The sequence below is a fragment of the Podarcis raffonei genome, chromosome 2, assembly GCF_027172205.1.
Source record: "Podarcis raffonei isolate rPodRaf1 chromosome 2, rPodRaf1.pri, whole genome shotgun sequence".
NCBI classification, from domain to species: Eukaryota; Metazoa; Chordata; class Lepidosauria; order Squamata; family Lacertidae; genus Podarcis; species Podarcis raffonei.
Genome location: NC_070603.1, coordinates 85,753,826 through 85,780,503, shown reverse-complemented (window position 1 = coordinate 85,780,503; position 26,678 = coordinate 85,753,826). Strand labels below are relative to the sequence as shown.

General features: G+C 43.5%; 1 protein-coding gene across 10 annotated transcripts in view; it reads right to left on the bottom strand.

Moving 5' to 3' along the window:
• Positions 1-25,492, bottom strand: part of MGLL (monoglyceride lipase) — an 87,826-nt gene extending 62,334 nt beyond the window's left edge. Inside the window, exons 1-2 of one of the 10 annotated variants that reach the window (XM_053377987.1) lie at positions 25,459-25,492; positions 16,618-16,756 (exon numbers count right to left, since the gene is read on the bottom strand). In XM_053377987.1, coding sequence (XP_053233962.1) covers positions 16,618-16,742 — 125 coding nt within the window. In that variant the 5' untranslated portion in view covers positions 16,743-16,756; positions 25,459-25,492. Of the gene's footprint in view, positions 1-16,617; positions 16,757-16,912; positions 17,031-17,355; positions 17,886-17,909; positions 18,022-18,410; positions 18,762-25,458 lie in introns of those variants that run through there. The other 9 variants (XM_053377991.1, XM_053377986.1, XM_053377989.1 and 6 more) reach the window with 9 other exon arrangements.
• Positions 25,493-26,678: the final 1,186 nt, after the last annotated feature.

The window sequence follows — 26,678 nt, the reverse complement described above, 5'->3', positions numbered from 1 at the left end:
TTTTTAAAGATACCTAAATTATGTAAAACGCTTAAAAATTTCTGTAAACTGCTTAGAGGCTTTGATGATTGAACAGTATGGAAATCCTGTTAAATAAATATATATAGTGGTACCTTGGGTTTAAGAACAGCTTAGCTGTTGAACAACTTGGATTAAGAACGTGGCCAACCTGGAAGTAGGTGTTTTGGTTTGTGAACTTTGCCTTGGAAGCAGAACATGTGCCGCTTCCTGTTGAGTGTGTTCCATTTGTAAATTGAGTCCCCCTGCTGCTATGGAAAAGCACACCTTGGTTTAAGAACGCTTTAGTTTAAGAACAAACTTCCGGAATGGATTAAGTTCGTAAAACAAGGTACCACGGTACATACATACAAGGCACCACATACATACACCCACCCATCCATACCAAAAGTAGATTTTTTAACATCTTTTGTAAGAAAAATAATTTTTGTCAAATTCAGTAGGACTTTATTTTTACATAACTGTATTTAGGTTCAAACTGCTAGTGGTATCATTGTGTATGTACTGTATGTATCACTATTTACTTGAAATTATCTCAGATCTTCAGCACAGATTTCTTTTTAAGGGTTAACAATGGCTGCATGCATATCAGGCAGAAAAAGAGAGAGTTAAGTGTCCAAAAGAAAATGGATTTCCTGAGCTGGATGTCTCGCGGTCACTTCTGACCTACTGCGAGGGGAGGCCCATGGCATAACGGCACAAGAGAAGACCATGTCTGAGGCAACACTTCAGTCATGGTATCCCCTCCACCTTGAGATCAGGCAGAAATAATTGTTGCTGATTTTCGGCACTGCCAAAAAACACACCTTTTTGGCCCAGGTTTTTGGGCACAGCAGGGGGAACTGAGTAAACACTCCACTGTCTACTAGCAATGGTGAGCTGCAATCTTATAATTGTTTTGTTGTTTTACAGTGTGTTAAGATTTAACGCACCCTTGGATCAATGGAACTGATGGAGGGAGGAATGCAAATTGAACAAACAAACAGATGAACACTGTATTATCTTAAACTGGTTCTTGACATGGAGCACTGCACTGAGGTTACACAAACAATCCTGTAACCTTTTACCCTATGTTCATTATTCTAGGGGGGAAACTAAGAGCACTAAGAGTATCCAGTAGATGGATAGAACTAAGCTAGACCAAGCAGCCAGTGAGATGGGAGAAGTCCCCAAATATGTGATCAAAAATCAGGGAACATTGGAATTCATTTCTGCACCCAAACTGAAAACAGAAAAGGAAATCAATCCTCATTTGTAGCATAGCTGGCAACTGCTGAACCAAAACATACATGCACACCTACAACAATGCCAAAATAACGACTCTCGCATAAGCCTCAAGCTGTTATTCGTTTATAGGAGAGCTGTGCTTTATGGGGTTCTCTTTCATCGAAGGCAGAAAAATTATAGCACATTTAAAAAGGCACTGCGCAGAAGCCTCAACATCCTATGAACTCCTCTAATTTTAACCCTGCCTGTGCTGTATCCTACAGCTTCTTTACACTGAGGATGCAAATGGTGAAAATGATAGTAATTATGTAAGTAATAGAAATGATTATACTACCGCAGTTATATGCATATATATCCCAGTAATTTAAAATGGGAAATATGTGCAAGAATGCACACACAGCATCATTAAAATTTCAGGGGGGAAACACGCTTAGTTGTGAATTTTCTGCATGTGTACATCTTAAGGTAAAGGTAAAGGGACCCCTGACCATTAGGTCCAGCCATGACCAACTCTGGGGTTGCGGCGCTCATCTCGCTTTATTGGCGGAGGGAGCCGGCGTACAGCTTCTGGGTCACGTGGCCAGCATGACTAAGCCGCTTCTGGCAAACCAGAGCAGCACACAGAAACGCCGTTTACCTTCCCGCCGGAGCGGTACCGGAGCGGTACCTATTTATCTACTTGCACTTTGATGTGCTTTCAAACTGCTAGGTTGGCAGGAGCTGGGACCGAGCAACCAGAGCTCACCCCGTCGCGGGGATTCGAACCGCTGACCTTCTGATCGGCAAGTCCTAGGCTCAGTGGTTTAACCCACAGCGCCACCCGCGTCCCTCGTGTACATCTTACTGACATAAATTAAAAGTACATGCTCACTGCCTAACCCTACATGACAGGGGGTTGGACTATATTACCCACGTGGTTCCTTCCAACACTACAATTCTATGATTCTATGGCAGGTACTGTGGATGGGGAACCTCCAGATGCTGTTGGACTCCAATTCTCACAAGCCACAGTCGGCAGAGCGGTCAGAGATGATGGGACAGTAGTCCAACGACATCTGTAGAGCACCAGGTTCCCTGCTCCTGCTATATGGACTGTAGCCGTTATACTTATGCCATGTCTATTGTACAGCAGCAAACCTTCGGCCCTCCAAATGTTGCTGAACTACAGCCTCCATCATCCCTGGTGAGTGGCCATGCTTGCAGGGGCTGATGGGAGTTGTAGTTCTGCAACATGTGGCGGGCCAAGGGGTCCCCACACCCATCATACAGTGTAGATGTGGAAAACTACCTTATACCTGGTCAGAGCATTGGTCTAAATAGTTCAGTTCTGTGAGCTGCTCTTCAGCAGTCCAGCTTGGAGATGCAAGGGACTGATCCCAGGAAACTTTGCATGCAAAGCCTGAACTCCACCACTGAGCTACTGCCCTTCCCAAAACCTTCCTACTGCATGGCCTTTGTCCATGCATGTACAGCTTTCCATCTGCAATCATGGTATAATTTCTGCTTGTTTTTACTAGTCCCACCAAGGCTAAATGTGATGCCACAAGGATTGGCTTACAGCCAGGATGCACTAGATGCGTCCTCAGTCTAATCCAACACTGTTGTTCTTAGGCTTTCTAGGGTCTCCCTTAAACACAAGGAAGGACAACAGAGAAGCAAGTGTGTGCAGGAAATGGCAGAAGCTGAAGTGGGAGAAGAAGAAGAAGAAGAAGAAGAAGAAGAAGAAGAAGAAGAAGAAGAAGAAGAAGAAGGTGGTACAGCAAAATGTTGGGAGGGGAATTTTACTTGTACCTGACTGGGCTCACTAGTTGAGTATTCTGCAGCCACATGCTCTGAATCATAGAATCATAGAGTTGGAAGAGACCACAAGGGCCATCGAATCCAACCCCCTGCCAAGCAGGAAACACCATCAGAGCACTCCTGACATATGGTTGTCAAGCCTCTGCTTAAAGACCTCCAAGGAAGGAGACCCCACCACACTCCTTGGCAGCAAATTCCACTGTCGAAAGCTTCTGGAAGAAGCTTTCTGTGACACTTCTGTCTCTGCCTGCAGCATACTGTGGATTGAACACGCTGATCTGAGAAGGGATGGTTCTGCTTGGTTCCAGGGTGTTGAACTAGATCACGGGTGTCAAACACAAGGCCCGCGGGCCGAATCCGGCCCGCCAGACCTTGTCATGTGGCCCGTGTAGCTTTAAATTGTGGCCACCATGTATAACTCTATTTTTCACATTTGAGGGCAACATTTTCATAATGAAGTCATAAAACAGACTGAGGTTGAATCCTGACAAGACGGAAGTACTGTTTTGGGGGGATGGGGTGGGCAGATGTGGGGGACTCCCTGGTTCTGAACAGGCTAACTGTGCCCCTGAAGGACCATGTGCGCAGCCTCCGAGTCATTTTGGACTCACAGCTGTCCATGGAGGCGCAGGTCAGTTCTGTGTCCAGGGCAGCAGTCTACCAGCGCCATCTGGTATGCAGGCTGAGACCCTACCTGCCCACAGACTGTCTCGCCAGAGTGGTGCATGCTCTGGTTATCTCCCGCTTGGACTACTGCAATGTGCTTTACGTGGGGCTACCGTTGAAGGTGACCCAGAAACTACAACTAATCCAGAATGCAGCAGCTAGACTGGTGACTGGGAGTAGACACCGGGACCATATAACACCGGTCCTAAAGGTTCTTCATTGGCTCTCAGTGTGTTTCCGAGCACAATTCAAAGTGTTAGTGCTGACATTTAAATCCCTAAACAGCCTTGGTTCAGTATACTTAAAGGAGTGTCTCCACCCCCATTGTCCAGCCTGGACACTGAGGTCAAGCACCGAGGGCCTTCTGGCGGTTCCCTCAATGCGAGAAGTGAGGTTACAGGGAACCAGGCAGAGGGGCTTCTCGGTAGTGGCGCCCACCCTGTGGAATGCCCTCCCACCAGATGTCAAAGAGAAAAATAACTACCAAACTTTTAGAAGACATCTGAAGGCAGCCCTGTTTAGCGAAGCTTTTAATGTTCAATAGGTTACTGTATTTTAGTGTTTTGTTGGAAGCTGCCCAGAGTGGCTGGGGAAACCTATTATTATTATTATTATTATTATTATTATTATTATTTTCTGATATATGCTGCGAGCCGCCCAGAGTGCAATGGCACAGCACCCATCACAGGTAAGCATGTTACCCTCTGTGCCTGGAGGCTCTCACAGTAAAGATAAAAACATGCTTGTTTACAATCCAAAGGATTTTTAAATGCATGGCCCTACTAAATTTAATGCCGACCTGTCATTTATTGTTTATAAATGGACAGCATGAAGCAGAATTCTTAATTTGAAGTTTAACTATTCCATATGTACCACTAGGTCAATGAGATACTGATCTCTCCAAAGTTTAATTACTTACCGCTTCCCCAATACCTTTTTCTCCCTCTGGCCTGGCACAACAAAGAAACTATGTCTCTGCGCATGTTTGACAGACAAGTCTAAAACCTTGCACTGAATAACAACGGAGGAAACGTTATTAAAATATTCCCCTGCAGCCCACAAACAGGCTAAAAGCACTGACAGACCAGAAAATTACATTTGCTCTCCATTTTTAGAAAGGACAATATTTTGCACCCTTGGACCCTCCAAACCCGGGAGCGGGGGGGAGGGGAGGACTTAAGATATATATAGTATTTCGCTAGTTCAGGGACTTTCTTTAAAAGAGGTTACTAATCATTCTTATCTTTAAACCATGCAATTTGTTTTCATCTGGCACCTTCTCCTTATCTGGCCGTCACCATCTATACGCATTAACGGAGTGCAAAATCTTTCTACAAATGGATTTACTACAAGTGTTAGGACAAACCCAAAGCAAGAGTGAGCTCTTGGCCTATACTTAAAATGTGGTACATTTCCTTCCATTACTTGATCAGTATCATCATGCAGTAATTTCCAGCTGAGAAGTGGAAGTAACATTTGGAGTCACTTGGCAGAAAACCTTCCTAGAGGAAAATTTACTGAAGTTCAGCTCTCTTTGTATGTGGGCTGTTCGTTTTCCCCTTGCTGGGAAATCAGCGGCTAGCTTGTATCTTTTATTTGGGATTTGGCCCTTTAAAAAAAGGAAAAGGTATGTGCATCTGAAAACCTACACTATATATAGTCACCTCCATCTTCCCTGTTCAACCCCTGTAACACTGTGCCCACAAAGGATTGCTGCTTTCCTTATTAGTAAAGAGACAAGCTGAGAACTACAAACACTCACAGTGGGTGGATACAGAAAAGGCAGCAGAAAGTCGGACCTATTCCCAGCCCTTTGTCCCTCCACTTGTATGACGTCCCTTTGCCAGCGTTCTCCATGGGGACACAAATCTAAGGGCCACACTACGCATGATGTTCAGCAAGCCTTTAGTTCTATTTTATTTTAACGAATACCTAGCATATAGGGTGGGGAGGACCAAGCTTTACATCAGTTTCATTGCTGATTAATTTTAAAATGTTTTATTTCTTGCTAGGCACTATGACAGCTTTGTTATAGGGCAACCTAAGCAAATAATAAATGAATAAAGCAAATAAGCTGGCACCAGGTCAGAATTTCCACCAGATGCTTGTTTAGCATTCTTGCAGAGTGAAAGGCAGAGCAAAAAAGGGCTGCATCTTTTTTTGTTTCTAACCAGTTTTCCATTAGGAACCTAGGAAGCTGCCTTGTACTGAGTCAGCCCATTGGTCCAGCCAGCTCAGTACTGTCTACACTGAATGGCAGCAGCTTGCATAAGCAGCTTTGTTGTTGTTTTTTATTATTGTGAACTGCTCTGTGATCCTCAGACGAAGGGTGGTATAGAAATTTGACTACTACTACTACTACTACTACTACTACTACGGGACGCGGGTGGTGCTGTGGGTTAAACCACTGAGCCTAGGACTTGCTGATCAGAAGGCCGGCGGTTCGAATCCCCGTGACGGGGTGAGCTCCCGTTGCTCGGTCCCTGCTCCTGCCAACCTAGCATTTCAAAAGCACGTCAAAGTGCAAGTAGATAAATAGGTACCGCTCCGGTGGGAAGGTAAACGGCGTTTCCGTGCGCTGCTCTGGTTCGCCAGAAGCGGCTTAGTCATGCTGGCCACATGACCCGGAAGCTGTACACCGGCTCACTCAGCCAATAAAATGAGATGAGCACCGCAACCCCAGAGTCGGTCACAACTGGACCTAATTGTCAGCGGTCCCTTTACCTTACACTACTACTACTACTACTACTACTACTACTATTATGTTGGGGTGGTGGTTGGTTAGCATTAGAAAAGAAGGAAGAAGATTCTAGTCTAGTATCACTTTTCTATTCTTTCCTTAACAACAACAAAATTGCCACTGCTTCAGTCAGCAACTCATTAGCATTATTTTCTTCCTTACAAGGGCCCAATGTGATTGATGCCATATCATTACATAATACCATCTGCAGGGGCATTTTTGGGGGGAAGTGCGGAAGGTAATTTAAAAAATGAAACTGCTACCATCTGATCATGGTTCTAGACAAAACAATTATAATATGACTGACTGTTTGGTCATGGGGGGATTTCTGTGATCATGAAGACAGCCCCTGCAGAAGCATCCGTAAGTGGAGACTGCCTGCACGGATTCCCCCACCTCCCAGTGTCTGTCATGCTAGAGACCTGTGTTCCAAGTCATCTTCATGGTGTCATTAACCATGATTCATGGACCAGCTTGTTTGCCTTCTTTCATGGGTTTTCCCACTGCAAAACAAAGACAGATTTGTTTTTATGGAGCATTCTTGTGGCAACTGGAAAAAAATTATCGCACTAATGAGGCCTGTTTGAGCATCAACAGCGAGATGAGAAGCAGGACTTCTGTATTTTTTAAAAAACATCTTCTTATTTTGAAGCTTGGTTTTTTCCATCGTTGAGTCGAGAGAAAAAATCATAAAGGGTGTCCCACTGAAAATTAACAAGGCAGTCGCCATGGTGCAGAGGAATGCAGTAACACTAAGAGGAACTGAATAGATAAGATGACTCCCTGGGAAAGAAGAAAGACTGAAAGCTACTCATGACATTGAGATATAGATGGGATGGGGTGCTGATTTGCCAGTGCTAAGTCTCCTCCTGCCTGCAATTATGTACTACTCCTAAAACACATAACTACTTCTCTGCAATATCTTCAGCAGGCCTAACACAACAATTTACATAGTATACTATTTCAGATTAAACACATTAGGAAGAAATCTAGCTGGACTGAATAATAAATAACAGCATACGTAAACACCTTGGTCTTTCCAGATGCTAAAAACCTTTTGTATCCCCCTACTTTCAAGGCTTCACTAACACTGGCATTGATCCAACACAAGCATCATTATCTCATCATCAATTAATAGATGGTAGGAGACAAGGGACACTCAGATAGCAACCCTATCTACACTTAATAGGGAGCAAGTCCCACTGAACTCATTGGGACATGTTGGGCTAGGAGCCAATCCTACTCTCCTAAATGCTGCCACCACCCCTGGCTTTAGGTCTGAAGGAAAGACAGTTATCTTTACAAGAGATCTGTAGGTGAACCAGAAATTGCTCCTTTACCCGCAGAGACATCAGGCAGACAGTAGTTTACTCAAAGATTGTATGTTTAAAAAGACCCCTTTCTCTAATAACATAAGCAAGTTACATAAGAAAGGGGTAGGCTCTCTTGATGGACATTTCACCAGGTGAGTTCAGGCACTGCCCTAAGTGCAATGCACGGCCTTCAAAGTATCAATAGCACACTCCTCCTTCTCTGGGTACAGAATGATTATGTTGTTATTGTTGGCTGTTTACAGTATGGTAGCGCTGCAGAAAGCTTGCTGGGGAGACCATGCATTAAAAAGAAAGGACTCAAAAATAACTTAAACAAGGTTTTAATAAGAAAAACAAAAACTCCTTTTACACTAAGTACATTAACAACCAAACCAGACCCAACCACCAACCCATCCCCCAGGGTAATGGGAGAGCTAGGTGCTGCTCCTTATATACTACACCCAAATGCTGTCATACCTTAATCAAATACAACTCAGCAGCACCTGCTACGTTTCACAGCTGTAAAGCTGGGTCTCGTTATCTTACTCTGGCCCCTTAAAGACACACACATCGGGTGAAACAATGATGAACCTTTACATTTAAATAAACCATTCAACATTTCCCCTGCGGTTCATCATTGTGGAACAAAAACATAAAGCATACTTTGTACATGTCTTTCATGTGTAACCTTTGGAAGTGCTTTAGTAAAAATGTCCGCAATTTGATTGTCACCTGGAACATATTCAAATACAATCATTTCGTCAGCAATTAGTTTCTTTACAAACTGTAAACGTAACCGTAAGACTCTAGTGCGCTGCGTATTGGTCTCTGAACACAGGATAGCAAGTCCGCTCTGGGAATCAAGGTAAACTTTTACTGTTAGTGTTACTTGCATCTGTAGGTCTGCAAATACTTGCAGATACCATTCTACATCACGAGTGGCCTGAACGCATGCACATAATTCACTCTCTGTTGTGGAGAGACAAATAATGGTTTGTGTCTGGGACTTCCATTCAAATGGACAACCGTTAAAACACCATACCAGACACACCCCTGCAATTATTTTGTTCCACTGCATGAGATGCATCGCAGAAAAATTCAAAACCTTTGTCAATCCATGTTGTAAACTGCAACCTATAATGTTTGGTGTGTTTAAGGTAATTTCTGAACATCACTGTAGCTTTTTGTCTCAAAAACTGCCTTATTGGCATACACAGTATTAAAATGTTCATATGCAAAACGTTGTGGCTTCTGTCTCTTTCTATCTGAACGTCTTAGTCCAGAAGGAGAGTCAGACTCCTCAGACTTAATGGGACTAAGTGAACCACTAGTTTCAGGTTGTAAATCATTGTCAGATTGAAGAGATGCCTGTAGGCTAAGCTCACGGTCAGAAAACTCAAGAGAATCTAACCTCCCCTTGGGTCCCTTTAACTTTAAATCATCAAACAAATGAGATTCAACAGACTTTTTGTCTTTTTCCATTAATTCAGAAGCACCATTTCCTGCTGCTGCTGCTTCTTCCTCTTCTTCCTCAGTATTATCTATACCATCAGTATCTTGGAAGACAGCAACTCCATTCCAATTTACAGTTTGTATTATGCTTCTGGTAATATGAAATTTGCCAGTTGCTGGTATGTAAATTCTGTACGCCCCCTGCTGGTAGCCCATTAATTTTCCCTGGACACTACGTTCACCCAATTTCTGCTTAGCGGGATAATGCATAATTACATCTGAACCCCAAATGCGTAGGTATTTCAGATTAGGGCGTTTTTTAAATAGCTTCTCATAGGGGGTGACATCTAAACCAGAATGATAACTGCGATTTCTAACATAACAAAACGCATTAAGCGCTTCAGCCCAAAAGTCTTTGGGCAGATTAGCATCGTGCAGATACGTTTTAACCCCTGCCTGTAGGTCACGCTGCACAACTTCAACAAGCCCATTTTGCCAGGGACTTCGGGGGCAAGATAACTCATGAGTAGTCCCCTGCGCTTCCAGGAATTTCTCAAAATCCTCAGAAACAAATTCCCCGCCCCGGTCAGAAAATAGGTTCTTAATTGGTTTGTTAAAGTGCGTTTTTACCCAGTTGCAAAAAACTTTGTACTTTTCAAATGCTTGGGACTTCTCAGCTATTGCATAAGTCCAACAATATCTACTATACTGGTCTATCAGAGTAAGCCAGCACTTAGAACCTCCTAATGATGGTGGGAGTGGCCCAACTAAATCACAATGTACACGCTCAAATGGCTCAGTTACTTTCCTATCTGAGCACCTACCCTTGCGTGCAACCTTAATCTTATTCTTGCAACAGGATAGACATTGCATAAAGAATTTACATGGTTTTAAGTTGAGGCCATTAACAATATTCTTTGTCTTAATTACATCAGCAAAATTCAGGTGTCCCAGAATTCTGTGCGCCTCATGGACACACCCGGAATGAGGCCTTACATTCCTCAACCCCTGGCTTGACTGTGCTGCTCTGCAATTTATAGGCGATTGGGAGTAGGTGCGAAAATACAGTCTATATAAACCATCAGATTCCCGGGCATATAATAGACATTTGTTCCCATCGAAAAACTCACACATTGACTTTAAGAAACGCACAGTTATGCCTTGACGAGCAAAGCACCTTACTGACAATAAATTGTCCACTGACGGGCAGTAAATGCAGTTCGCTATTGTAATGTTTAAAGAGTCAAGTTTAACAGTACCCCTGCCAAGCGACTGCAAGACTTGTGAATTGGCTAAATGTACATTACCAATTTCCTCTTCGAAAGAAATAAACAAGCTTCGATCGTTGCAAATATGCTGAGATGCTCCTGAGTCCACAACAAAAGACTTCCACTTGGCACGTTTAAGTCTTCTACGATCTGTTGTCCTAGCATGGAAAACTCGCGGCTCGTTTCTGTCTCTACTATACGATGTCGGCTGCTGGGCTGACAACCGTGACTGACGAACAGAAACAGGCTTGGGAGTACTTTGCTTTCTTTTGGATCTGCAGTCCTTTGCAAAATGTCCTTGTTTATTGCAGAACCAACAACGCTTGGCAGCTTTAAATGCAGTTGTATCACCACAGGTTTGCATATGGCGTTCCTCATTACTTCTGGAAATAGGAGTGCTTATGGCACAAGCCTCCCTTCTGTCCAACTCGCCCATTAATCTTGCCGTTACCCCTTCCACAGTTAATTGTGCTGGTGGAACAGCAGATATCTGGCTAGCTATACCATCAAAGTCCTCATTAAGGGAACAAAGAATGATAAAAACATACTGAATATCAGGTATGTCCATGTCCCTTCGAATTAATTCGCCGCGTATTGCCTCCAGACGTCTCAAGTGTGCTGCCAAATCACCACCAGGCTGCAACTTCGTCTGGTACAACTGCTTGAAAAACGTCAATGCAGATGCTGACTCTTTTCTAACATGCACTGCTGCAAGACTGTCCCACATTTCTTTGGCAGTTTTCTTATTTCTTATATAGACTACTTGCTGGTCGCTGACTGCCAAATTAATTATCGCCCTGGCTTTTGCATCTCCTTTCGACCAAGCATTAGTCACAGGGTCAGGAGGGTCATCAGTTACATAGGTCCATACTTCTCTAGAGGTCAAAAGCGCCTCCACCCGAAAAGACCATAAACTATAGTTCTCATCTGTTAGCTGTGGGAAGACCAGAGCCTTCTCAGCTTCAGGAACCCGGTCAACCATTCTGGAACTCTTCCAGACCCACAGAACTACGCTAACAGGAGAAGGAGTTTTCAAACCTTTCTCAGAGTCCAAAAATATGCAGTCATCCACTCAGCAGCTGGGCCCATAACCAAAGATGTTGGCTGTTTACAGGATGGTAGCGCTGCAGAAAGCTTGCTGGGGAGACCATGCATTAAAAAGTAAAGGACTCAAAAATAACTTAAACAAGGTTTTAATAAGAAAAACAAAAACTCCTTTTACACTAAGTACATTAACAACCAAACCAGACCCAACCACCAACCCATCCCCCAGGGTAATGGGAGAGCTAGGTGCTGCTCCTTATATACTACACCCAAATGCTGTCATACCTTAATCAAATACAACTCAGCAGCACCTGCTACGTTTCACAGCTGTAAAGCTGGGTCTCGTTATCTTACTCTGGCCCCTTAAAGACACACACATCGGGTGAAACAATGATGAACCTTTACATTTAAATAAACCATTCAACATTTATTACCATTTATTTATATACTGCTTTTTAAACCAAAGTCCCCCAAAGAGATTAAACACACATGCAAACACAAACAAATCATTCTATGAAACACACACACACACATGTACAATAAAATGCCGTATATCAATTAGATGTTTTATTGTGTTTTTAATATTTTGTTGGGAGCCACCCAGAGTGGCTGGGGCAACCTAGTCAGATGTGTGGCATATAAATAATGAAATTATTATTCTTATTACTCAGCAAGCAAAACAGTGTAAGACAGCAACGTCAGAACACAGGAGGATTAAACAGTGCTCTCCCTAAACCTACATAACTAACACTTAGGGGCTAGAAACTTGAATAGGCAATAATAAATAGTAAAAGAAGCCTAACCCACTTAGAAGAATTAAGGGTTCAGGGTGAACAAGAAAACAATGGAAATAATGGCAAAAAGGGGAATGCTTCCAAATATCAATAGCTGTCAACTACAATCCTTCAAAAGCTTAGGACAAAAAAAGATATTGGCCTTTGCTTCTTTAGAATGACCAAATGAGCCCTTACACAATGATTCTCCCCAATGCCTGTTGGTTTCCATGTTTGACAGAAGAAATTGAAAGTTGCTCAGTTGCTCTACTACTACACCTGAAGCTAAGGCCCAGAGCAGGCCTCTACCTTAAATGGTGTGTGCTTGTGTTCAAAGGGAAAACCATTTCCAAAGACATTTTAAAAAACCAAAAAATGGTACTGTATATGATTTGCTTTAGGACATTAAACAGGAAAAGTGGCTGGCCCATATTCTCAAAAAAAGTAAGCATAATTTTTAACTCAGGAGACTCAGATGGTTTATGCAGTCATAAACAGTCACCAAAAAATGTAGCTATTTATGAAGTGCTTAACTGAATTGACTGATTTTCTGGAAGACCAGAAAACCAAATGCAACAAGATGAACGAGGGAGGGGAGAAGAGGGTATTTTATTGTAATGTGAGGTGTATATTCTCTACATGTGGCAAGCAGGGGTTTTCTAGCCTTTATTGGAAAGACTTGGCTTAACTAATATTGAAAACCTATAGTAGGGGAATGTGCTTTTTCTCCCCTCAACCCAGCCGCCCCTAGGAAGAGTTTACAATTTTCCTGCATTAATGATTACCTGAACTTCCAAACATTGCTGAACTACCTCGAACTTGTTCTTTCACTGTGTAGCTATAGCTTCAATTATATTGGGTAATTGTACCTACTTTCCTGCGAGTGATTTGTGTGCTGCTTTAATTAAAACAAACAGTGTTTGTTTCATTATTGTTCTCTCATTATTAGAAATGAAACAACAAGACTAAATTAACCCAACCCAGATTACACATCAAAAAGACTGCAACATAACATTTCAAATGGATTTTGACATATTTTTCCACAGATCAAGTTCAACAAGTTGAACAGCTTCTGCAATTGGAAAGACACATCTGCATCGCCCTGTTGAGATACCTGAGCAGTGAAAGCAAAAAACCACCCCACATCCTAAGTGAAAACTTCTAGTCTACCTTAGAGCCTCCAGCCTGGTGATCACCACCTTCAAAGCAAAATTGAATTTTTCACTGTGATTGTTGGCTCCTGGGTTTGTATACTGAATATAGTGGGAGATGGGGAGATATAGGTAAGTCAGCATTTCACTCAAGACAGGCCACAGGCATGTGGACCAACTGGATGAAACACAATTCCACACAGATTCAGACATTATTCACTTGCACCAGAGTATCACTTCCCTTCCTCTCCTTTCTTCCCTTTACTCCAGAGGTTTGGGGAACCCCCAGAAGCAGATTTGAGGAAGGCAAGAGGGGAAAGAGGGAGAGCGTGCAAAATCCTTGCACCAATGGAACACTTGCCGTAACACTACATGGAATTCTATCCTAAACTTCATGAGACTTAATGTTTCTATGCATGTGTGTCAAGTTGGGGAAGTTTACATGTGGTGGCTTTCTCTTTTTATATTCACAAGGGGATATGTATGTGTGAAGCAATTGCCGCTTTAAAGATTCAAAAGTTGCTATGTCACAGAAAAATGCCTGAAACCTACCTAGCAAGTTCTAGAGTGTTTTCTTATGAACGCTTAGTCCAACGCTATACTCAATAGGATCAAGGTAAAACAAAACAAAACAAAAAAGAGTCACAAAATATAACGGTCTTCCTCAGTATTATTATAATTTATCATTAATAATTAGACAAAAGCCGTAGTCCTTCTAAAGAAGAAGCAGGGAATTAAAGGATGCTTTGGAAAGTGTCCAGGAATGCATTTTCTCCAAGTATCCTAGTATTTCAAGATTGTCCCATGAAAGTCGGATGTGGCTGATAAATTATTATTCAGCAACCTACAATTTCCCCCTCTCTCACACATAACTCACAATACATCAGAGGCTAAAAATAAACAGCTCCACACACTTAAGAGCCACTTGTAAGTGAGCAGCCCTGATCCTGTTTACTTTGTTGTCACAAAACTAGGGCAATCTTGCTCTCAATTAACCACTTGGTGTGTGCAGACACCAAGCTACCAGGAGGAACGAAATGCCAAGTTCTAACTTTCACTGCTTTGCCATCCTTTCATTTCTTGATCAAAGACTCATGTGAGCACCACTAATTTGCTAAGAAATTAAACATGAAAGGGGAACGCAATTCTGCAACTCACTGAAGAACACTGTGGGCAGTTAATGATTAATTAGCATTATAATACGTGACAGGCTGGTTTCACAGAAGCAGCTTGTTTTGATTCTCAATTTGTTCAGTAGAGGAAATCTTTAAGGATGATGCCAGAACTCCTGTGGCAAGCAGTGCCAGTAAGTTACCCTCAGGTTTGGCAGAGCTGCCACATGGATCATGTAGTTAAAGTCTGGCCAAGGTAGATGCTTTACAGACAACTCCAAATCTTGTAAGGTTTGTCCACTGACCCTGGGAGGACTCAGGATAGAGCCTCTAAAATGAACACATCCTTGACTTACAAGTTGCAAAAACAAAAACAAAACAAACCCAGGTGCAAGCTGCTGAAGCAATTCATTTGAAATGAAGTACCATTTCTGAGGATGGCTTCTGTATGCTGTAAACAACAAAGCACAAGGATTCTACAGGTTTTGTTTCTAGGTGAAAGGTTGAACGCTTAAGGTAGGCCTTGAATGATGACAAAATTACGCTAATGGATGCTTTTCATGAATGATATGGGACACAATGCGCTAAAGATAGCAGCTTATAAGAAGAATCAGGAGAGTCCTTTTTATTCAAAGAACTGTTTTAGTATCCCCAAACTTCAGCAGTTCACAAGTTTTATATGCTAAATAACTGAAGGCAGGAGGAACATAAAACGTCCACAGTCAGATCAATAGTCCACTGAGCCTTGTAACCTCTCTCTTAGGCTCACAGGAAAACACTAGCCAATGATCTTCATAGCTTTAAAAGCTAAAGGGAAAGATCACCTAGATCAATTACTTCGTGCTTGCCCCATTGCTGCTCTTCCCATTTTCTAGAAGTGCTGCTGGAGACAAGTTCATAGTCTAGTATGGACTTTTTATGGAAGTTTTATGTTCCTGTCTTCAGCCAGGTGTCGCATCATGCAAAGCTTAACTACTGTAGTTGGGTAACTACAGAATCCACTGAGACAGGAAAGCTGAATTCCCTACTGTTCCTTGGGTAACCATTTTCCAAATATGATTTCTTGCCTTGCAATGTAAAAATAAACAGAGCTTATCCTGTTGGCCTGCAGAAAAGACAAAGAGCAGAACAATAGTCTCACTCTTCTATATGTAACTCTCCTCCATTGCTAGAGCTGGCATTTATATTCAACAAGCCAGCTTCAGTAGAGAAAAAGGACAGAAATAACAAAAAATGAGGAAAATCCACATAAGTCCATCTAGAGTGCAATATTCATGTTTCCTGAAGAACCATATCCAATAAGTCCTTATTCTGCAGGGGATTATGAAAAGGGGATTATCTAAATGACTGATTATTTGGTAATTTTGACTGTTATTTGAACCTATCTTCAGGGCTCTTGAGTTCCAGTAGAACCCTATGGCCAAGCTAAAGAGTCATCTCAGTACACAGCTACCATTAGGAAAAGTAAATAATCGTGCAACATGTGGGCACCCTTGCCATTGAACTGAGATGTATAACCATTTTAACTTGGCTCTGAAGTTTTTACTTACTTGCCCTAAAATAATGGTAAGGACTGTGCAACCTGAACCTTCACACAGCTCTGAAACGCAACAGTGTTTGATTAACATATTTATTTACATGTTGATTTTTCTCATGGCATTTGGTTTCACTGGGTTAAGAAACAGAACTGTCCCAATCTTCCAAGCCTTACTCATGTGAGTTGCTTTTAAGGCCTATTCTAATGAGTAGGAGGATGAATGATTAATAGACAGCTCCTCTCTTACCGCAACAGCATGCAATGCCTTACTCAAGATGGGCTTACCAATAGTTATATTAGTGCAATATTTCAACATGCAACATTACTCCATCACAAATACTGAAGGATCAAGAGTGTTACAGCCTTTGAAGTGAAGTTGCTTGGGGCAAGGATCTGTTTGGCAAAGAACACATTCTTTGTGCTACTCTCTGTACAGCAGAACAAACAGGAGTGAAGCTGAATGAAAGGTGTCTTATTTATTCACACACAAGAAACGCTCCCCTTTGCAGTGCTCACCTTGGTGGGGTGGATGGCTTCCAGTATCTGCAGAAAAGGTACTGCCCATCAGCGTTGACCAGATGAGGAAGGTCCCGATATGGGACATTCTGGGGAGTCTTCCGTGGGGAACTTTCCTCTGGCATTCTAGAAGAGTGACCTACAAGGTGTGGAAAGAGGAAATAGACACTTTTAAGCATAATTGTTGGAAAGAGTCTGCATGCAAAGGAATCCATGAATACAGGGAAGAGAGTAATCCACAGATCAACTTGCACTATTCAAGTAAACCTCTTACACTTTCCAAAGATGCACAAACCTAGGCTGGATTTCTTCTGCTCCATGCAACTGCTCTGCAGATTGAAGGCTCACATTTTCTTTTTGCAGGAAGAAAATGCTCAAAGGGTAGAAAGGAGAAAGAGCACCCAACCACACTGCCTCATTATGGCTTGTAGTCCCCCCCACTCCTCATCTCCCATCTGTGTTTATTTTCCATCAGTTTAGGGAAGCGGATCTTACACACACAAAAAAGATTTTAGCTGCAATCAAGTGCAAATTGTGAAGCTCCTGTATGGATACAAGAAGCCAGCTGCATAAAAGATTCATCATCTCTTTTTTAAAAAAACAACACACATATCTCCAAAGAACGGCACAAGAGACACTGTAATGAGGTGACTGACACTGCCTTGTTGCTATGATCCTTTCTGACATGTGAGGGAAGGGAGGGTAAAAGAAAACCCCATACAGAACGTCGTAACAAACCTGATTTCATCCTGTGCACGGTTTGCCGGCATTGCAAGTCAAATGCAATCAAGGAGAGCGCTTTGCACGTCGCCGAGGAGCCGCAGGAACACCCCGCCTAACACCCAGCACCCCGCTAGTGGCTAGATCAATTCTTCACCGTTGCAAACGGCAGCTAACTGAGCCGCTACCAGCAGCAATGCTCACTTCCCACCCCTCCTTTGCAAGCTCCTGTGCTCTACAGGGGCTGGGCTGCCTGCGATCGGTTCTCGCTCTAGCTCTTCCCCCTCCCGCGCTCCTCTTTGCAAGTGCTCTCGCGCGCGCTCTCTCGCAGGAGGAAACTGGTCTTAATCAATTTACCACTTCTTGCTAATTTCAACACTCCCCCACCCCGCGCCGTTCTTAAGCAAATCGCGCGTGTGGGCTGGTGGGAGGAAGAAGGTGGGTGATAAAGTGTAGCCGGGGTGGGGGGAGGAAGCAAGCAAGCAAGCAAGCCAGCAACAGTCCGCTTCTCAGAAGCTGCTCTCTCTCTCTCCCCACTCGCACACGCGCTCGTACACAAACATCAAAGGCACCTTGAACATTCAGCCATGGACCGGTTAAACTGAAAGTTCCCAGGCGGGGCAGGCTGCAGGTTGCTTTCAAACTTTGCTGCCAATACGAGGTCAAGGGAAGAGATGGAAGGGGGAGGAGAGAGATGTCTTTACTGCTGCGACCCCGGTTGGAAAATACCTGGGGTCCCTGCTGCCTATTCCTTTCCGCAAGATCTGCTTCCAAACACCCGGGGATTAAAGCCACCGGGTTACTGCATTTGAAAAGCAATCAACCTTCCCCCCGACCGCACGCCCTCTGTGTGTTTTAGGGCTTCAGGAAAGGCAACGGGGAGACCCGCTTTCTGAATAAGCCCGTGTTGCGGAGCGGCAGCAGCGAGCAAGGAGCAGATTCGGATCCAAGCAGGCGCCCGCCGCGAGAGGACGCGATCCGCAACTCCGCCGAGGCGCGCGCCTTGCCTTTCCCAGCGGCGGCGGTGGAGGCGGGGATTGTGGCGGGCGGGCGAGAGGAGAGGGCTTCGTCACCAGGTGCCGAGACGCGCTGGGCTGCTTGCCGGGGATGGTGCCAGGCGCGGAGCCGCTCGCTCCGTTCGCAGGCAGGTAGACCTTACAAAGCGGCCGAGGCGCCCGAGGGATTTATTCTAAGGCCGAGGAAATAAACGCCTTCCCTTTCTGGTAGGGCAGGCGGGCGCACAGGAGGGGGAGGAGGAGGAGCGGCGGCGGCAGAAGGACCTCTTCCCCACCTCCCCCGCGCCTTGCTGCGAGAGATCTTCCCACTGGTGGCCACGAGCGGGAGACCTGGCTTGCTTGCCACGCCTGGGGCCGGGTGACTCCCCTGGGGCGCCTGGGCGGAGCCCTTCTTCCTCCTCCCCCGCGCCGAACCCAGAATCTGAGGGCATCGCCTTGTTGGGTATCAAGGAGGGCAGCGCGGTGTTATTCCTCCTTGGTGGCGCCTTTCGAGGAGGAACTAAGGAGGCCTCCACCTCCGCATACCTGCCAAACGCCTCCGCCCGAGGGGTAAAGCTGCCAGTGGGCAGGTGGTGCCACTTGGCGGGGGTTCTGAGGGCAGAAGGCCTGGGCCCCGCTCAGTGGCGGACCCTGAAGCTTTTGGGGGGGACTGCAACTTGAACTGTTAGGGGGTCCTCTTCGCAACCAGCAACAAGGCCTGGGTAACCATTGTTATCATCTTCACGGGGGTTGCTCCAGGACAGATCACCACGTGTGTGTTTTGTTTTTTTTAAAAAAACAACTTTACTACTACATTTCAGATTTCGATTAAAATTGCTGCACTGGGTTGGCTCACATGAAAAAGTAACGTGTGAATCCCCCCCCAATGCCTTTATAGTTTTCAAGTTATGAGGAAGACGAAAATTAGGGAAATGTTATATACATGCGTGGATAAAGTTGCTTCTTTATTCGCCCCTCCAGGATTAGGGACCCTGAAGATTAGTTCATTAGTTTCATAATAGATCTGGCCCCATTTAGGGGAATGAGCAGGTGAGGGCCTGGAATACAGCACACTTGGCTCATGGCATTGAGTCACCACATTATACTGCTATTGAAAAGGGGTGTGGGGTGGTGGTCATAAGACCAAAGTTTAAAATTGCCTAGACCAGGGGTCAGCAAACTTTTTCAGCAGGGGGCCAGTCCACTGTCTCTCAGACCTTGTGGGGGGCCGGACTATATTTTGAAGGGGAAAAAATAAACAGATTCCTATGCCCCACAAATAACCCAGAGATGCATTTTAAATAAAAGCACACATTCTACTCATGTAAAAACACTCTGATTCCCAGAACGTCCGTGGGCCTGATTTAGAAGGCAATTGGGCCAGATCTGGCCCCCAGGGCCTTAGGTTGCCTACCCATTGCCTAGATGCATCCCTGACTAGTTATTCTAAACAAGGGGAAGGAGCACCAGCACTGATTTACAGAGCCCCCCCCAATACATTTTGTGGCACCCTCTCTCAGCCGCTGATTTTTGAAGGTGTGTGGTTTGAGTAAAATTGGTGGTAGATTGTTTGCGGTTTATGGTTTATTAATCCACCACCACCAACAATCTCTGTAATTTTGAGCACTAAATCTGAGAGTAGCTCCTGGACCTTAGGTACACAGCTGTAATTTATTGTGAATTGCAGTTATGAGTGTTACTATTAATAGTGCCAAGCATAAATAATAATAGGGATTTTGTTTTGCATTCTGAATACATGGGCCTGACTGTGGAGGATACAGTCAGAATTGTATGGAGTATGAGTGTAAGCTTTGGAAAGTCTCCTGTTCAAATGCTGTCTCAGCGATAAACTCATTAGATGACCTCAGCCCCACGGCTCTAATGTGTTTAATTATTATTATTATTATTATTATTATTATTATTAAGTTATGCATGGCATACAAAAGGACAAACAGCAGCCAGTTGTCATAGGTAGTTAAAGGACCAAATATCCAGCTACATGAAAGTAGCTTCATATGCTTGTTCTGAGATACCATTCAGAATTATTGAGTTGATCTATGTAGAATACACTGTACAAAGTCTGCTTATATATGCTGCTACTATTAATGGTCTCTTGAGTCCACTAAAAAATTAAAAAGCACAGATAGTCACTCAGAAATTTTTATGTTATATGGTGGCACACAAATGTGATTAATATATAAATATACATTCAAATCACAAACTTCAACATCAGAACATATAATCGCATATATTTATCTAGATATAGATGTTTAGGACTACAGCTCCCACCAGCCCCAACCATCTGGCTAGCTGGGGCTTATGAGAGTTTTAATCCAGAATACCTGGAGGGCACCAGGTTGGCAAAGTCTGGCCTAGAATAACAGATGCAATGGGAGATGCCATTTTCTCTAAAGGATTGCTTTTCATCCTAGAAAGTGAAGTCCTTGTAGAATACAATGAGCATCTTTTATGAGTTGTGGTCAGATAACTATAATAAAAATGTAGGCCAACTTTGTTACAAACAAATTGAGTGAAAAGTTATTTATGGCAATTAACTTTGACTTAAGAGCCAAAATTACTTTTTGATTTAATGAGGACTTCATGTGCATGTTTAAAACTCTCCCATGAAAAACAGTGGTATATAAAGGGTTCAGTTTCTGTTAGATTGTGCCCTTAAAATAGTCTACTGCCTTCTTATGAGGCCTAGGCAGGCTCTCTCTTTGCTTCAAAACTGCTGCATTATTTCAGTGATTTTTGAACTGCTAAAATCCCAAGGCTCCAGCTGGATCTGAACACTTCTGGCTCATGAAATCTACATTCTCTCAAGTGACTGAAGATCTAATGGCATGGTAACAAACAAGTCAAACAAGTGAATCTTTCAGAGCATGTGCCAGATTTTCCAAATCCCAACAGACTATTGGGATTTTGAAATGTTGCCTTCATATTATGCCATTTCCTGTAATCCAGAAAGCTAATCAATGCTGTGAGATGCCACAGAATGTCTTGTCTGTTTTCAAGGATGCTTCACAAATACAAAATGTCGCTGCTCACATTTTCAAAACAAAGGGATATACTAGCAAAGCTGATCAGAGCCTTATTATGTATTGGTTGGTTCTGCAGAAGAAATATATATAAAGCAAAGGAGATGGATAGCATTATTCACACAAAACAAGCAAGGAAATGATAGAAGCAAGCTGTTGGGCTGTAAAGAATCCTTCAGGCTTATGTGCATTATTAAAATGAGGATTCAGGAGCACTTCTAAACTGCTAACTTGCTGTGTCAGGGGAGTGCAACCTCATATAAAATAGGCTGAACACCATCTCCCTGGACATAGCCAGGACATGCCCACAGCACCTCCATCTTGTCATGATTCAACTGTAGTTTATTGGCACGCATTCAGCCAGCCTTTGCTTTTTCTTATATGATTCTGCCAAGACATGCTGTCTAAACACAGTTCAGTTACATTCTGTTTAGTATAACTTTCTATACAGATGAAACATCAACAGAGTAACATGCCATCAACATTCCAGTGGGGGCATTCTTTGGAGAGCCTTCCAAAGTAATTGTAAAGGCCAACCCCTTCTGAACATCCCCAAAATTATGTAAGGATGTTTTGGTTTGGTTCCATTTATGGACTTCTGGAATACACAACTGCCAAGGTCAAGATTAACTGAAGCTACTCTGATGCTGAAGTAACCATGGGAGGGCAATCACACAGGCATGTCTCTGGATTAAATATAAGATGGGACTGGCACCTCTAAAGATCCCCTGATGCTTGTTGAAGTAGTGCAATCATGAGCTATAAAATAAAATAAAATCAGGTACAATTTTTTATTATGTTTCATACTTTCCTCTGAATATTTTATTTAGAGCACATTCTATGCAACCTACTGGGAAAATGGGTAGTCAAACCTTTTCAGTCTCATCCTCATAATGCAGCCAATTATATATATTTTTTTCTTTCAGATGCCTATCAATGTCCAATAGCCTCTAGCACCTTAAGAATTACAGTAAACAGTATCTGAAAAACTAGGCATTGTGCCCAGGTAAATTTCAAATATGGAACAAAAGCCAAGGAGAGGAAATGAAAATGCCAACAACAACAACAACAAATTGAAAAACTACTCTCAAACCACATTAATAATAAAAAAGAAATCCAAAGCAGATTTTCCTCCTTTTATAGCTTATATGAAATCACATAAAATGATTTTATTAAAACTTCAAATAGTAAAAAGCAGAATTACAGACTTCCACATATTGTAACATCTTCGGAGTCCATGAATTTCTTCAATAAGCAGAATGGAGGCCTCCAAACAGCAGGCAATGGGGGAAAGAGCCTTTTAAACTTTTAAGTATAAAATGTCTTTAATAAAACGAATAAATTAAAATGACTTATTTGTCAACCAGCTGTAATTGCGTGATGTGCTATTTAAAAGATTCAGGAAGTGTCAAATCACCTTTCGGATTTATGTAAAACGTGCAATGAACTTTTGGGTTACAATGTGTGTTAATCAGTAGTTCCTGTGAAAGCAAATTCAGGGTGGTAAAAACAAAAATGAGATTGCAGAGAGCTCTAAAAAGATCTCGCCAAGCTGGGGGTTGGTTTCAGACTTCATTCCTGCCACTGAGAGCATCACCTGAGCAGAGTTCTGCTCCCAGTGCTTTTGCCAATTCCCTCCTCTAGTTGGAGCCTCCACCGGCCAACTAGTGCCCTCTCACACAGTTCCAGAGGATCAGGGAACCGACCTGAAAAGTGTGGGAGGTGGTGCTGGAGACTACAGCACTGGAACAGGGAAGGAGCCTTTATATCCAACTATGGAAGGCAAAGTCTGGATCCTGGGCAAATGGGCAGTAAAGGTGTGGTTCAATGGCACATGAATGCAGATGTCAGACTCTTCAGTTCAGTAGCTGGGGCACTAAACCAGCATCACGAGAAGCAACCACAGCAGATACCTTGCAAAAGCAGGTGTCCTTTTTGCCCCAGAATTATACCATGACTCCTGCTGTGTGCATAACCCTGTTCAGCCGGGATTGCAACCGGCAGTGGTATAAAGAGGTATGGGTCTTCTGTGTGTAGTACAATACAGGCTGTAAAGAATGTGCCACATGCACCAGCATCAAAGCTGCCATGCGATCAGCTCCGTTGCTGAAAAATGCAGGAAGTAAAAAGACAGCACACCAATAGAAGTGGAGAGGGCCCTGAATGAGACTTACATTTAAACAGAAGTTGTTACTTGCTTACTGTATGTTTCGGATGGATAAAGTACCTGCGGTGCTAAAATGAAAATGTAATGCATGCCAATATGTACAAAAACCCTCCCAGGGTAGGATCAAGGGCCATAGCTCAGTAGTAGAACCCATGCTTTGCATGCAGACAGTCCCAGGTTCATTCCTCGGGGTCTCCAGGCAAGGCTAGGAAAAATCTGTGCCTGAAACCCTGGCGATCCACTGCCAGTTAATGCAGACAAGGCCGAACTAAATGGAACAATGGCAGCTTCCTGCACCCTAGGTTAGCCCATGTTCTAATAAAATGCCAAGGTCTCGGGTTCGATCTGTTTACAGGCCACTTGCCTATTCCTGAATTGCAGGGGGTTGCACCAGATGATTCTCGGGGGCCCTTCCAACTCTCCAATCCTATGATACCTATTTCCCATTTCTTCCTCGATAGCCCTGGGTATGCAAGGAATGCAGAATCACCCTCTGCATAGTTTGGATTAATGCCATTGCAGACACACCTCTTGTACTCTGACACAACCATAGGAGAAATTAATGAGCAGCAGCTGGCTGGCGGCCTGCATCCTGGTTTAGATCCTGAAATAAGAATGGCCACCTGAGGAAATTCCATAGTGAAGGAGAAAGGGATCCCAACTGTGCAAGGTCATGTCAAAATATAGATGTCCCGGTCAGCCGTGGCTGCTTGCTGAGAATTCCAAGCAGTTCTGCCTGTATGGGAACAGCCAGAGGCAGGTGACCCCATTGCTGCATCTCGCTAAGGACTTTGCGGAAGCACACATGCTAAAGCCAGCAACATTTTCAATTGCAGCCTTGAACAAATGGCATGTTTACATATAATTGTTCTAGCAGGGTCATGTTTGCTTGTTGGTATACATAAAGGTTTGGTTCCCCAAAGGGAGTTCACCACATGACAGTTTCCATTGAGTCATAATGGAAATGTCATTCCCCTTTCTGGCAATGTTACATTACACCGGGGAACTGGGGGGGGGGGAGTGGCTATACTTGCTACGCGAATAAAATTACCTTCTCTTTCTCATCTTCCACAAAACAGGAAGTAAGAAATAAAAGTAGCCACATTGGCCTCTGAGATATGTACAAGGAATAAATACTTTTTGCCTATTTCCTGGACACATACCACACACAGGCTTACTCATGAGACAATTACAAGAACTTCTAATTTCCCTGTCATGTAATGAAGGGTTGGAGCCCTTTCTTTCCCCCACTTTGAATCCCTTCCATTTCTGCCTATGGGATATACTGCTATATTTGGGTATTGCAAATATTTTCTAATGGTACATCACAGGATGCCTGCTCAAAACTACTTCAGGTGTGATAGCCCTCAATATTCATATTGAAAAGATGAATTGGCAACCAACATTAGGTATATTCATCTCTCCATCTTTGAAGCCCTAGCATAGGGGTGGCTAACCCATGGCCCACATTTGCCCCCAAAGTTTTTATGGTTCCCAAGCCACCCTCAAATTTGTTGTTTTCTAATGAAGCTAAGGGAAAAAAATGACTGTTTCCATGCCCCACCCCCCGTGATGCCAAGCCCTTTGTCCATTTTTCTTTCTTTCCTGAGTGCCCTCACAGTAACCCCACTGTGATACTAAAAGTATTTTGGGAGGTTCCTGAAGGGCTCCCGAAAGTTATCCTTTAAAATAACAACTGTCTACTCCCACAGATCCCTCGCTGCGAGTCTGTTCTTCCAAAAGCTTTTTCTTCCCACCCCCCAAAAATGTGCGCTTTCAAAAACCCATGTAGATGTGCAACTCCCAGAGAGTCCTCCATGAGTCAATGTGACCCTTGGCCCCCAAAAGGCTAGTCACCTCTATCCTAGCTAAAGACGATGACTTGTGCTTAATTCATGTTGTAATTTTGCTTGTTTACCTTATGATGCAATTGTTTAGTTGTTTTTCTGGTTGGCCACTGAGAGAAAAGGATGCTGGACTAGATCCGGCAGGCCTGTTCTTATGTTCTTGAAGACAGCTATCAAGTCTCCCCCTAACAAGCCCACCTCTTTCGACTGTTTCCCGTCGCCATCCTCCGGGCACACACTAGGGCAGGGGGCGGGGGCAGGGGCAGGGAGACAATGGGAAGTGATAAGAAGCGGGGGGGGGCTATTCCAGGGACATCCCAGGAGGGGGATGAATGCTTGAAGGTGGGCGAGTCTGTAACAATGGCACAGCGTTTCAAGCGACTTCTTTTGTGTTCTCAGTGCCAAGGTTCTCAACTTAGTAAAGCCTGTGTATAAACCCATCATTATCCTGGCTACCTTCCTCTGGACTGTTAGTAACTGTATTGCATTTGCATTGTAAATGTATTTCACAAAGAATAAATGCTACTGGGGAAAGGAGGTGGCAGTTGGCAGTTGGCTGGTTATTCCATTAGTTCATTCTTTGAGCATGTGGGAGTGTGGTGACTTCAAGCAGACACTTTCTGAAGGAGTTTGTGAGGACAGTCAAGTTGTGGATAAATAACTCACGCACTGCTATGAAGGAGTTTTGAAAACAAAAGGACTAAACCCTCTCTTGGACTCAGGGAAGAGAAACACATTGTATTCATATATGAGAATATATGAGAATATTTGTTGTTCAACTGCTGCCAACCTGACAAGTAAATATTTATTTTCAAGTTTGTGTAAGGAATATGTCAATTGGTAAAGTATGAAACTCTTAATCTCAGGGTCTTGGGTTTGAGCCCCACGTTGGACAAAAGATTCCTGCATTGCAAAGGGCTGAACTAGATGACCTTCATGGTACCTTCCAACTCTATGATTCTATGATTTTATGACGAATATCTAACACGGACTTGCTCCAGTTTGTCAAAATCCTTAATATGTGACACTTAGAACGGGACACAGTACTCCCAACTCTTTCTATTTCTATTTTCTCAATGCAAGCTGCCTGGGTAGTTTTGGGTCAGTCACTCTCTCTCAGCCTAACCTGCCACACAGGATTGTTGTGAATGTAACATTTGTTTGTTTGCTTGCTTGCTTGTTTCACTGCATTTATCTCCCACCCTTTTCTCCAAGGAGCCTATGGTGGAATATATGGTTCTCCTCTTCCTCATTTAATCCCCATAACAAGCCGTGGGGAGGGGACCATGCC